We start from the raw sequence: 14158 nt of genomic DNA, 5'->3' as shown, positions 1-14158 counted from the left end.
TCCCAGCTATCTTTGGGCAGTGGGCAGGGGACAGCCTCAACTGCTTGCCAGCCAGTCGCAGGGCACACAGGGACAGACAATTTGCTCGCTCATTCACACCTAGGGACAATTTGGGCCAGCCAATTAGCCTAACATGCATATTTTTAGAATGTGGGAGGAAACCAGAGTGCCCGGAGGAAACCCACGCAAGCACGGGGAGAACATGCAAACTCCGCACAGGAAGTCCGGTATATATATATATATATATATATATATATATATATATATATATATTTATTTATTTATATGTAACCGCGGTGTACCTGTCCCACCAAATATCAACATTCACGCTGGACTGGATGATGAGGTTTTTATTGCAGTTGCTGCAAATGAATGAGTCAAAACATGTAGTAAGCTTCTCTGCTGGCTTTGATCTCGTTGACAGCTCGTTGTAGACTGCCAAAAACCCCGCCTTCCGGTCACATGTCAAAAGCCAAACCAAACCCTACCCCATACAAGCAGGTGGCACTGTTGGACTCATCATTGCAGGACACTTACACAAAAACTATACAACATATTTCAGCAGGAATTTCAATAAAACCAGAGTTATTATTACACCCGTTACATATTACAGTTTATTTCAAAAATACTTGTTTAAAACTGTAATTGCCAAACTTTGCGGCAAAGTAGTAAAGACGGCGGGTGTGGCCTCTTCACGAATATGTTGACATTTTCTTTTCCATTTAACACTAGCACTGCACTCTATGACTTGAATATTCTTTTACTTTTTTTGGAGTATTTAATGCTAACTATGAGCCTATATTATCTTTTCGTGACACTTTATAAAACCATAACCAGCCACCTTTGTGGTAAAGTGGTAAAGACGATGGGCTTGGGCTCCTCCTGAATATGTCAAATAAATACATGTTTTAAAACCCATTGCTTCGTTTTAAGACTCGACACTTTTTCAATTTTTCTGAAGTTTTTTTTAATGCTAACCCTGACTACATTTTGTGGTTTCTTGATACCTAATAAAAGTTAAAAAAAAAAAAAAAGAAAAAAAAAAGAAAGAATAAACGATTAGGCAGGAACAGGCAAGCTTTATGTGAAGTCAAGTCAAGTCCTGTTTATTTGTGACGCCCTTAATCATAAGGAGTCTCAAAAGGGCCGCACAGACCACATACTCCTGCAAACTACTGACTATTATTACAGCATCCCCGGATGAAAAAACTACTTGAGGGCAAGGATAAACTCCAAAAGCGTAGCATGAGGAAAATGAAGAAGCCTTGAGAAGGGACCACACATGGGGTAATCACACTTCCAGGACAACCAGGCTGCAATGTTATTTTATTTGATCTAAATTCCAGCCCTATAACGTATCTATACTTGAGACTTTTTCCATTTTTATAAAGTATTTTAATGCTAACTTTGAGTACATTTTGAGGGATTTGTTTTAGTACTTTATAAAAACTGTAACGACCAACCTTTGCGGCAAAGCGGTAAAGACGATGGGCGCAGCATCTTCATGAGTACATTGAATATGTTATGCATCCATTCATCCATCCATCCATCTGCACCGCTTATCATCAGTAGGGTCGCAGGGGCGCATGAGCCCATCCCAGCTATCTTTGGGCAGTGGGCAGGGGACACGCTCAACTGCTTGCCAGCCAGTCGCAGGGCATGAATATGATCACTGCACCATATGACTTATACCCTTTTTTGAAGTATTCTAACACTAAATCTGAGCTTATTTTGTGATGTTGTGATACTTAATGAACTTGTGGGCAGTACGGCGGCGTAGTGGTTAGCGCGTGTGTGGCACAGTTCTGAGGTCATGGGTTCAAATCCAGCTACCGGACTTCCTGTGCGGAGTTTGTACGTTCTCCCCGTGCTTGCGTGGGTTTCCTCCAGGCACTCCAGTTTCCTCCCACATTCCAAAAACATGGATGTCAGGTTAATTGGCCGGTCCGAATTGTCCCTAGGTGTGAATGAGCGAGCGAATTGTCTGTCCCTGTGTGCCTTGCAACTGGCTGGCAACCAGTTCAGGGTGTCCCCTGCCCACTGCCCTAAGATGGCTGGGAGGGGCTCCAGCACCCCCGCGACCCTACTGAGGATAAGCGGTGCCGATAATGGATGGATGGATGGATAATGAACTTGTAACCGCTAACCTGTGTGATAAAGACCATGGCCAGTGCCTCCTGACAAATTTAATTTAATATTTTCTTTTAAAATGTGTCACTCCACTTTATAAGATGAGCACTTTTTCTGAAATATTTTAACAGTAACTTTGAACGGATTTTGTGGAAAAACCTTAACCGATAATCTTTGCGCCAAAAGCGGTATAGACGATAGGCGTACCACCACATGTATATATTAAATATATTATTTTATTAAAAAAATATAACAACACTATATAACGTGAGGACCTTTTAAACCTTTTATGAAGTGTTTTAAATCTAACTTTGAGCTTTTTATGGGATTTTGGGATACTTTATGAACCTGAAACCGCCATCCTTTTACGGTAAAGACACGTGCTCGGACTGCAGACTAATTTATTTAATATTTTGTTTTAAAATGTATCACTCCACTTTATAACATGAGCACCTTTTCTTAAATATTCAAACAGTAACTTTGAACCTATTTAGTGATTTTGTGACACTTGATAATAAGCTTTACCGACAAGCTTTGCGCCAAAAGCGGTAAAGGCGGTGGGCGTGGCCTCCTCATGAATATGGCGAAGAAGGAGGAAGAAGAAGGCGGCTCCCAAGCACCCACCGTGACAATCTAATCCACTCGGACGGCCAGTGCGGGCGGACACTCCTTCGCTTCCCTCTCGCTTCAACTTGCGCTGGCTTCTTTCGCTCTCCTCAGTCCAGTCGGCGCGTCGGAAGGCGGCAGAGCGCAGCGCAGCGCCGCATGGCTTGTGGCCGCCACCATTTATTTTGCTAACAAGTGTCGGCCACGTTGAGAAAAGGAGACCGTGAGGAAGTTATTTCTACGCGGCGTGATTTGCATGTGGAGATAGGAGAGTTTTGTGGTGTCGAGCGCCGACCTGACGAATTAGTTGCAGCGGCGGACACCTCAGTCCCGCGGGCATGGAGGCTTGGAGACGGGGCGCTCTCCTCGCTGGAGCTTTTTTACTCTCTTTGCTTTTCAAGGTAAGCGCCATTTGTCAAGTTTTTATTCCCTTTTATTAAGAAGTATCAATTGCTGCCTCCTCCCATTAACGTTGCTCTGCTAACTTTTGCCAAGAATAAAAGTTGCGATTTAAGATTGATTCTAATATGGCGCCGGACATTGAGTTCAAGTGGGCCTGACAGTCTATAATCGAAATCTCTTTATTGACATTGATAACAAAATAGTCAACATTTCAATACAAACACATTTCTTTCGTTCAGATATTTACAATAACGCCAATATTGATCACATACGTAAGTTGACACATTAAATGTATTTATTGGTAAAAGTTTCCACAAAAATCAATTTTAAAACATATTTACTCTCTGATTGCTGTAGTAGTTTCCCATGGCAGACTGCTAAAGCTTCAATATGTGACATATATGTATGTTTATACAAGTTTAAAGCATTTTGGGGCAAACGACTACTGTAAATTGACTTCAAATGTTTACCAAAAATCAACAAAACGCGTATTTTGTTCTTCTGATTACAGTAGTAAGTGGTCCTCCATGGCCAATACACCCTAAAGTTGTAATATTGATCATATATGTAAATTAACACACATTAAAACATTAATGGGCAAAATAATCCCCCAATATGAATTGAAAAAGAAAAACTGTAAACTGTCATGGCGGACCACTAACCACCAAAAGTCCGTTATTTGACATATATGCAATTTTACACATGTTTAAAGCATTTTGGGGCTCAAAATATTCACCTAAAATCAACATAACTCCTATTTGATCCTTCTGATTGCTGTAGTAAGTGGTCCACCATGAACAATAACCACTCAGACTCTAATATTGATCACACCTGTAATTCCACACAAGCATTTTGGGGCAAAAATCTACCATAGTTTGGCTAAAATAGTCACCAGAAATCAACAAAAACGCATGCTTTTTATAGCTCCAAAATGTAGAATTCATACCATTTTGCACAACTTGTTGATTTTTGGGTAATAGTTATGTCAATTTTGTTTTCAGATCAAAAATGATATAAACCTTTGTAGAATTATTTGATTTTTTTTAACTTTTTCAATTCAAGGTAGTTTTTAGCCAAACATGCCGTCAAAGTGTGGAAAATGACAGATATACATTCTGGCCCTGTAGTAGTTTTTTGAAATAAGTTTTTTGGGGTGATTTTGAGAAAAAACTCTCTTGGCAATTTATTGTACGTCATTGCCTTTAAATACTTAAATCATCGTCAGAATGTCAGACTTGATACATTTCTGAGCTGTCTTAATTATTTGAAAGCAAGAAAAACTTGTGGTTTTGTTAATTTGGGCAAACGTGTTGCTCAAATACAGTAAACCTCGGATAAGTCGGATCCAGATGGACCGGTCATTTTCATCCGACTTATCCGAGGATCCGACTTATCCGAGGTCGCAAAATTTCGAACTAAGAAGAAATTTAACTCTTAGAAAAGTGCATACTTGCTTTTCAGAATGTCGCTCAAAGTTTGAGGGCTCATTCCAAACTTCGCCGCGATGTCTTTTTGCTTCATGTGCTGATTCTTTTCTTGGAATTCAATGATAGCGAGCTTTTCTTCATACGTTCTAGTCTTGAGACTCCTGCCTTTGGTTTTAGAACTTGAGGCCATCGCCACACCGTAGACCGCACAGACCGCAAGGAAGTCCAAAGAAATTCACACAAATTCAATTTGAATGCTAGCACTACTGTAATAAGAAACAATGGGATTATGATTACGAGGCTTTGTTCTATGACCGCGTGCTGTGATTGAGAGTGCTATCATTCAACACTGAGGAGGAGTTTGATGAATAGCCTCTGCCAATCACGGAACGCCACGTCACATCAAGAAATCTTCCCGGAAAATCTGGGAGGGGTGAAAATCTTCCCGGAAAATTCCATCGCTTACTGCCACTGGAGGCTGAAATTTAGAGCATTTGGGAGATGTCCTAGGCGACCTGATACCGATCCGACTTATCAGAGGCGAAAACCATTAAAAAGGGTCAATTGTACGGAAAAATCCATCCGACTTAGGCGAGGATCCGACTTATAAAATCCGACTTATGGGAGGTGTAATACTACAGAAAAGCCTAGAGAACAAACGTTCCACGCAATTTGTCCGACTTATCCGAGAATCCGACTTATGCGAGTCCGACTTATCCGAGTTTTACTGTACTTTAAAATTTTGGTTAATGAAATTTATAATCAATATTTGAGCTGTATAGGTTATCTGAGAGGAAAACAAAATGTTTATTTGTAGATTTTTGCTAACTTTTTTTCACATTTTGGTTGTTTTTGGCCAATAAATGCTTTAACAGTGTGCAGGATGTCAAAGATTTCAGAGCTATAGTACTTAAACGAATGCAAGACACATGCATTTGTTGATTTCAGGTGACCATTTCTGTCCATAGATGGTAGTTTTTTTGTTTTTGCCAATAAATGCTTCCCAATTGCGTAGAATGACACATATTACGCATTTTTAAATCATTTAGGTCATCTTTTATCTTTTTTTGCATTGCACAGCTCCAATATTCAATATTCTCTGCACGTTCATGACTGTGGCCATGTATCCGAGTTTGACTTTGGGTTATCGCCAACAGGTGTCGGAGTGCTCGGGCCAGTTTGAGCTTCAAATCTTGTCCGCGCATAACGGTCACGGAGTTTTGGCCAACGGCGTTTGCTGCCAGGGCACTCGGAGCGCCGCGGACAGCAAATGCACGCGAGGGGAATGTCACACGTTTTTTAAAGTTTGCCTGAAGGAATACCAGTCGCGGGTGTCGGCGGCCGGGCCTTGTAGTTTCGGCATGGGAACTACCCCGGTCCTGGGAGGAAATACCTTTTCTTTTCGCAGCTCGGACGCCGACGACAAGGCCAGGATTGTTTTGCCCTTCAGCTTCGCTTGGCCGGTGAGTTGCGATGGATGAAAAAAAAAATGTGGTGCTGGGGGGTGTTTACAAGGCAATTGTGTGCAATTACTGTCTGTCAGTCACTGGCTGGTCAAGGGACGTTTGCAAGAAAGCACAACAATGAGATGGCATGTGGGAGGGGGATGACAACCGACCCCCCCCTTGTGTCCCTCCTCCCTCACTGCTCTTGTCATGTGCACCAATTAACCAGGTGCACCGGCATTTTTCTTTGAAAGGGCCTCGAAAGATTTTGTTGGATTTCCTCCACTTTTTGCTAAATTTGAAAACTGATCATATAAAGAAATTAGTTTCATTGCGGAGTTCCCTGCTCATAATCATGCTGTGCCTTTAATAGACCATTTGATCATATTACTGTTGTTCCTTTAAACATTAGAATTGTTTTTATTGTCAAGTCCCATTTATTTGTTTGGCCCTTAATCACAAAAGGTCTCAATGGACTGCACAGGATTACAATGACACCATCGCCTGATCTTAAACCAACATACGGGCAAGGAAAATCTCAAAACCTCAGTGTGAGGGAAAAAGAAATCTTGAGAAGGGGCCTTATAAGTGCTAATCCCCCCTTCCAGGATGACCAGGGCGGAATAAATTTAGCATCGGGTAACAGGACACAAACATAGTGAACATCAATAAAAGAGAACAATCGGTAACATGTTGAAATTTGTCCAGAAAGTGCATGACAGCAAGGACGCCTCAAGCCTGTAGCATCATCCAAAAAGTCCATAACGACGACGACGACATGCTGTGCCTTTAATAGACAATTTGATGATATTACTGTTGTTCCTTTAAACATGAGAATTGTTTTCATTGTCATTGATAACAACAAAGTAAACATGGTTTAAAACAAGATTAGACGCAGCACTCAGGGATAAACGGAGAATTAAAGGTACATCGTGTCATATTTGACCAGTAGATGGCACTGTATTGTCTAATGCGAACAATAACCAGTGTCTAATGAACTCAGCCTAGCAGCGAGATGCTAGACAAATGTGGCAGTGACCACTAGGCATGGATTCCACTATGTAAAAGAAATACCTATGTCTCGCCCTAATGATAATATATAAATACTTACATCTGGTATGATAGTTTTTGCTTTTGCCTATAATTCAAATAAAATGTTTTTTTTTCTACTAAATGAGGGATTTTTCTACTACTAGATGGCACTAAAGACTACACCATACCTTTTAATGAGGAAAAGTGAGATAAAGAAGATTTAAATAGGCAATATTTACAATATTGTGCTTATAGAATGGCTTAAATAACTTATGGTCTTTGACACAATATCCTGCCGGTTTATGGCAGTCACAGTACTTTGTGCAAATACTCCTTTGTGAAATGAACATATTGGGGATAAGATGGCATATTGTATTATTATGACATACAGTGGAACCTCGGTTCTCGATTATAATCCGTTCCATTTCTTTGTACGAAAACCGATTTGTACGATCACCGAAGCCGTTTTTTCCCATTAAAAGTAATGTAAAATTGTTTTAATTCGTTCCAACACCCTGAATGTTTATCTTGAATATTTAACGTAAAGCTAACCCAGGCTCATCGTACGTTCGCGTTAGCATAATCTTCCGTACGAAAGATGACGCTAACGTGAACGTGTAAAAATAAAAAAATCAGGTCGTTTACACGTCATTTAGCACCCGGGTCCCCACAACAAGTGGTGAGCGGTTAAAGGATAAAGAAAAGAATTATGAATAGGATTTCTTACCGGTCGTCAGAAGCCATGCTGTATTGCTGAAAGAAGGGAAACTCGCACATCTTCTTCATATTTTGCTATTATTTCTTTCTTAAATGCAATAGTTGTACGCACTACTCCTCTTTTTTCACCTGTAGCAACTTTGCTGCTTGCACCGAACTTCTTCCGAGGCATAATTAGGGGTTAAAAAACTCCCTTCGCCGCTTTTGAAAAACGAAAACAGAAAAGGAGTGCGCGTTGCCGTGACAACAGTTCTTCACGAGGGGTGGGGGCAATCTACACTCGTACGCCGCTCAGCGTCGCCCCTAGCGTCGCCCCTAGCGTCGCGCCTAGCGTCGCCCCTAGCGTACCGGCGTTCAAACTCCGATTTTTTGAACTAAAAGCGAAGCAAGAATTTCTCGAAATTTTTGGTCGAGAACCGATTTGTTCGAACTGAGAGGCGTTCGAAAACCGAGGTTCCACTGTACGACATTTGGTCTAAATATTGCTCCCTTGTTCTATCGAATGTCGTAATTATACATGGAGTTTGCATAGAACATAAATGACCTGCAATTGTATCGTATTTTATGCAATTTCACGCTAAATAATTTTTTATGCCTACTGTGGATATTTACCCTTGCTTTGAAACATGCTTGGCCTTTTAAGAGACAACATGAGGATTTCATCGGTGTTCCTATAAACATGCACGTTAGTCAGTGTTGCCTAACTTAACTTTTTTGTTGTGCGTAAATGACTTTGTAAATAAGCTAGTTCTTTTTTCCGTAGTATGAATTCTTTTCTCTGGGGGAAAATGCGATTTCTGCCTTTGCTGCGTCACCTTGGCTTTGTTAGCATTTAGCGTGTCCTTGTGGACATGCTGTGTAAAGGTCCGCGCAGCTATAATTTGAGTGAGTTGATTGAAACATTATTTCATTAAAAAAAAAACATCTTCCCCAGCATATACCAATGAACCAGGTGTGCTGTCTGGCTTTTTTTCTTTGCAAAGGCCTTGGGCTGACAAGCGTCAGCTTCAAGGTTCGTTTTAAATGGCCATAAATTGTCATTTATGACTAAAGCTGCAGAAATATTTGCTGACTTTGTGCTTTTTACCGCCTTTGAAGTTGCTGCAATTTAGAAAACTCACCTCTCTTCTATGACGTTGGCTCGGAAGCAGAAAATATACAGATTTTTTTTTATGTCAGATTATCTGATTGTGTCCTTAATTTGTGTCAATCTTGTGGCCTGACGTTTCTAATGTAGTCTGCCATCTGGTGGAAGAATGACCCTTTAGTTTGCCACTATGTCACAAGCATATATATATATATATATATATATATATATATATATATATATAACTTGTTGAAAAGGACGCCAAGGTTCCATCCAAAATATGTTCTTTTTTTGTGTGGAAAATCTCTTTAAGACGGTAAAAAGACAAGATTTTGGGGGACCGTTTTGAGACTTGAGTTGCTAAGGTAGTCGGCTATGTTGCGGAAGAATAGTTGTTTCCCATCATACGCCACAAGGATAGATAGCTCTCGCCCCTGAAAAAAAACAAGTTTAAAAGAGACCAAGGTTCAGTCTATATTTCCTTAAAAAGTGAAAGTTGAAAAATATCCGTAAGAAGTTGAAAAGACGACAATTTGGGGGCTAAATCCGGACCACTTTAAAATGTCTTTAAAACCTTAAAATATGCTAAGATTTTGTGCCCCTTAACCTTATTTTGATCAAAAAATACCACCTGGTCATATCGCATCCCCTAGCTTAAACACTCTATGACGAAGCTGTCGGCTTTTTGGTTGATCAATAGTAATTTGCTCGGCAACAAATACCTTACAAAATATGTCTGTTACCCTGCTTTTGAAGAAAATAACATCGGGTATTATCGCCAACCGTAACTCAAACATGTTTTAACAAAACATGTGGCTTTTGGTTGATCAAGGGTCACTGGCAAACACCCTACATAATATGTTCCTTATTTTAAGGAAAGTAATGTCAGATACTGTTGCTGATTTTAGCTCACAAAATTGGTGGTTTTCCGGTTGATCAATGGGCTTTGGCAAAGCAGCAAATCTGTTGCCCTTACTTTAAGGAATTTCATGTATGTCCCTATCGCCGAGCTGAGCTTTAAGCTCACTCTGATGAAGCTGGCGGCTTTTTGGTTGATTAATGGTAACTGACAAAGCAGCAAATACCTGACAAAATATGCATGTTCCCCTTCTTATAAAGAAAACATTGGTATTATCCCCATCCTGAGCTCAAAGATTTTCTGGCGAAACAGGCGGCTCTTTGGTCGATCAATGGCAGCACATATGTTTCATATCACGCCCGTTATCCTTATTTTAAAGCCCCAGTGCGAACAAAAACCACCGACAAGAGCACAGCATAGCAGCAAGATGTCAGACAAACATGGTTGCAACTCTAGTTAGGGATTTCACTATGCAGAATAAATACAAATTTCACGACCTATGATTCTTTATAAATCTTAACATTGGTATGATAGTTTATTTATTTTTGCCTATCATTCAAATCGATGTTTTTTGGGTTATTTTTACTGAAAGTTGTATGTACTAGTAAGAGGCACTAAATATGACTGACTCTTTAAGAAAAATAACGTCATGTTTTTGCTGACCGGAGTTCAAATACTTAGTCAAATTTTGCGGATCAATGGTCATTAACAAGGCAGGAAATACCTTATAATGCATTACCCTTTATTCTGTTGTGGAGTGCGTAGTTTGAGGTCTCTCTAAAAAGTTTGCAATGAAATATTTGCTCTATCTAAGTATGTGAGTTTAAACAGTATTTCTATTTTTCTCCCCATCTTTAACTCTAACCAAGTGTGAAGACAATTTGGTTTTGTAAAATCCCGAGACTCCTAACCATCACTCGAGAACATTTATGAGCAATTGCATGCAATTTGTTGCGCAAAGAACAACGTGGGTTTTCCTGCGACCTCAATTCCCGCTCTCTTTCCTCAAGTGTCAGCTTTTTTTGGGGGCCTGTGGGAATCTCGGAGCTTTGTGCGAGATCAATTTGACATGCCGGAGTGCATTTCAATGTAGACTGCGCAGACTGAGCGGCCCCAAACTCGCCCCGCAAAAAAAGTCTTGTGTTTTGGTCTCTCCATGTGAATGCTGCCATTTCATATATATATATACATTTATCTGTTCTCATGCGTTGTACTTTCTTGTGCAGCCAGTTCTTACTTGAGGGCAGAAACGGAGACGTTGCCTCTGATCTAATAGTCGCTTCGACATTGTTCTCTGCAGGGTCGAGTGCTATTTGATATGTCGTGGCGCCTCTCATATCCTCCGACCCATTATTCCTTTTTTTACTTTAGTTGTAGTCTGCTATCCTTCAACTGAACCTTGTCAGCTTGATGACACAAACCACAAATTTTGTTCATCAGAATACGGAATGTATAGTCTATGCAAGCATCCAGCAAGTGTAGCACAAATGGGCTAATCTGAATAAGGTATATAATTGGATTAATGTGACAAACTATTCCTTTTGACATGCTAATTGTTCAGTCCCTTTTGTGGTATGTAATTGACTCTGAGTACAGCAGTTCATCATCTCATAGTTCTGTGAGAATGATTCTGCCGGAAAAATGCAATTTCTACAATTGATGAGTTTTTACTGAATCACTTTGAATGTATAAGCAATTAGTGTGCTCTTTCAGAAATTCTATGTAAAATGTCTTTGCAAATGTCATTTTGCTCTATTGATTTTTACATTTTATTTACCTACTCTACATATTTACTAGCTCTCAAACACATGGGGACTTTTACAGAGGACTTGATGATGTCACCGGTGTTTTATTCATTAAAAACACTTATGATAAAATGATATTTAAATCGATCAAAAAATATTTTTGGGTAGTTGAAAAATGATTTTTATTGATTTAAGTACGTTTTATGACAGAAAAATACTCAAGTCAGTTGAGGTGGCTCAGGCATCTGGTGAGGTCATCATTGAAGGGAGGTGTTCCGGGCACTTCCAACTGGCAGGAGGTCCCGGGGATAACACGGGACTCACTGGATGGACTGTGTCTCCAGGAAATGAGTGGGAGGGGTCGCCAGGCCGATGCCCATACCCGTCTCAGTGGCAGCGCTGTCGTCCGTCACAGCGGCGGTCGGACGCGGACCTCAGTCTCGGGGTAGACCGGCTGACATCGGGCGCCGGGTCGTGACAGATCCCCTCTCGTGTCTGTATGCCAGATCAGACGAGACTTCGAGATTTCTGTTGACGAAGTTCAATAAACGATCTCTCCCTCCCACGCCAAGACTCCGTTGCACCTTGTTGTTCAACTATTGTGGGGCATATTGATTGGGCTGCTTCCCGATACGAGATCAGTCTTCAATTTTATTGGATGTGGTCTTGAAAATGTCTAAAGTCTTACATTTGGATGGAAAAACCCTGCAATGGTGAGTGACGACCTTCATGGTGGTCCAGGGCTTCAGTCGCTGTTGTTGTCCATCCTTATCAGGTGACTAAATGGTGCCCGCGGACAGCATGTTGGGAACCCCTGCCTTAAGGGACTGTTTCTCCTTTTAAGGGAGCAAGAATCTCATGTCAGCCCGAGTTCCAAGTTCCAATCATATTAGCCTTTGGAATTTAATTGTAAAAACATGGAAGCGGCCCCTGTGACGAAACGGAGGCCATACATGGTTTGGAATTTGGCGCATTTCCTATTTTTGAAGGAAACTCTCGTGGGAATCGACGATAAGAGCGTGTCACTCGTAAAGTGTCAGAAGCGGTCGGACCGGGGACGAGATCGCGCTTTCCGCGGGTGGATCGGCCTCTCCGAAAGGGAATGTCGGGTGGGAGAAGACCCGCCGCCCCTTCCCGGTTTCCCCCCCTTTTGTTTAAGTCACGCTCGGTCGGAGCGGAGGCATTTCATCCCTTGAATTTCGCCAGCCACCGCAAGCGCCGCGCTTAATGAGCGTCTTTCAACGGGGGTCTCTCGCTATGTGCCCCCCCCGAAACCCCCTCCTCCGTTTCAATGGCGAGGATTACGGGTGCACAATGGCGCCCGGGTGTTGCTAACGCCGGCGCGGGAAAAACGAAGGGAAGCGCTGGTAAGCGGCTCACGTGCAACTTAGAAGATTGGCTGGCAAATCTCTTTTGGGCCGTAGCAAAACAGTGGAGAAAAGCGGGGAAATTGGATTAACCCCCGCTGCATGTGTTGGAATGGGGCCGCTCCACGCTCGGGTCAAACATTTTATTTTGCAAAGAGGAAAAATGGGAACGCTTACAAGGTCGGAATCGCCCAAACCGGGGCTGGTTCCGCAGTTGACTACCAGTTTATAGTCGATTACAAAATACGCCTTCTTTATGAAAAGGACCAATTGTGATTTTTCACTCTTGTCTTTTTTCTTTCTTCCTGTTTTTATCTTTTCGCTTTTTCTGTTTTTTTCACGTTTTCGATTTAATTCCTTAGTTTCCTATCTCATTATTTCCTTTTTTCCTATCTTTTTTGTCCTTTTTCCTCATTGTATTTCCTTCTTGTCTCCTTTTCCACTTTTCTTTTTTCTTCCTTTTTTGTTTTTCTCATGTTCACCTTTTTGTTTTGCTTTTCTTTTTTTCCTTTTGTCGATTTTCTTCTTTTCTCTTTACCCTTTATCGACCTTTCCCCCTTCTTTTCTTTTCTTATATCCCATTTTTCTTGTTCCTGTTCTCCTTGATTTCTTTGTACCCTTTTTCCATTTTTTTCTCATTTTTTTGTTATTTCCATTTTCCTTCCCTTTCTGTCTTTTCTGTTCCCCTTTACCACTTCTATCCTTACTCCTTTTTTCCTCCTTTTCCCTTTACTCTTATTTTTGTCTTTTTTGTATGTTTCTTTTTTCAAAATTTTCTCTTTTTTCCCAATGTTTTTTGTTTTTGTTTTTGTTTTTTGCAGTTTTGTTCAAACTAGCACGTTGAACATAATATGTTCTGTTTTGGTCTGTTAAAATCCGCTTTGCATTTTGTTCCGTATCGGACTTTCCGTCTCGTTTTGTCGTTCGTGCGACGGATGAAACGGGACCGGGCGGTCGATCGCGGTCTCGACATTGAGCTTGGGGGGCGGAGTCACGATGTGTTTGTTTTCTATTGGCCGCTCTTAAAGCGTAAGAGTAAAGTCTTTCTTTTGGGCGAAATGTGCGAGCGACAGTTACATAATTGCCGCTTTGGTGAGCGGCTTGAAAGGAAAACAACATTTTTAATTGGGTTCAGCTGTTTTTGTTTCCTTTCAGGGACCCCGGCGGGGGTCCGAGGGCCACGCCGCTTGTTTTGTTTGATTTGGGCTTCTGGGTTCAGGGATGGATGCCCTTTGGTGTCGCTTTTTGTTTTTCTTGGCACGGCCAGAAATTCTTCATTCTCCCGTGCCGATCCACATGCCTTGGCGAGACCCTTTCAATCGGGGATCTCAAACTCCATTT

At 41.2% G+C, this 14158-nt stretch overlaps 1 protein-coding gene across 1 annotated transcript in view; it reads left to right on the top strand.

The window, feature by feature from the left end:
• The first annotated feature begins 2777 nt into the window (after positions 1–2777).
• The window catches only part of jag1b (jagged canonical Notch ligand 1b), a 64443-nt gene continuing 53062 nt past the window's right edge, over positions 2778–14158 (top strand). The window contains exons 1-2 of the mRNA XM_088350949.1: positions 2778–3137; positions 5723–6028. Of these exons, the coding sequence (XP_088207075.1) occupies positions 3075–3137; positions 5723–6028 (369 nt within the window). The 5' untranslated portion in view covers positions 2778–3074. The remainder of the gene's footprint in view (positions 3138–5722; positions 6029–14158) is intronic.

This window comes from Urocampus carinirostris, chromosome 13 (assembly GCF_059441175.1).
Source record: "Urocampus carinirostris isolate Australia breed hairy pipefish chromosome 13, RoL_Ucar_1.0, whole genome shotgun sequence".
Taxonomy (NCBI): domain Eukaryota; kingdom Metazoa; phylum Chordata; class Actinopteri; order Syngnathiformes; family Syngnathidae; genus Urocampus; species Urocampus carinirostris.
Note: the sequence above shows the minus strand (reverse complement) of the source record. Positions and strands in the feature narration are given on the sequence as shown.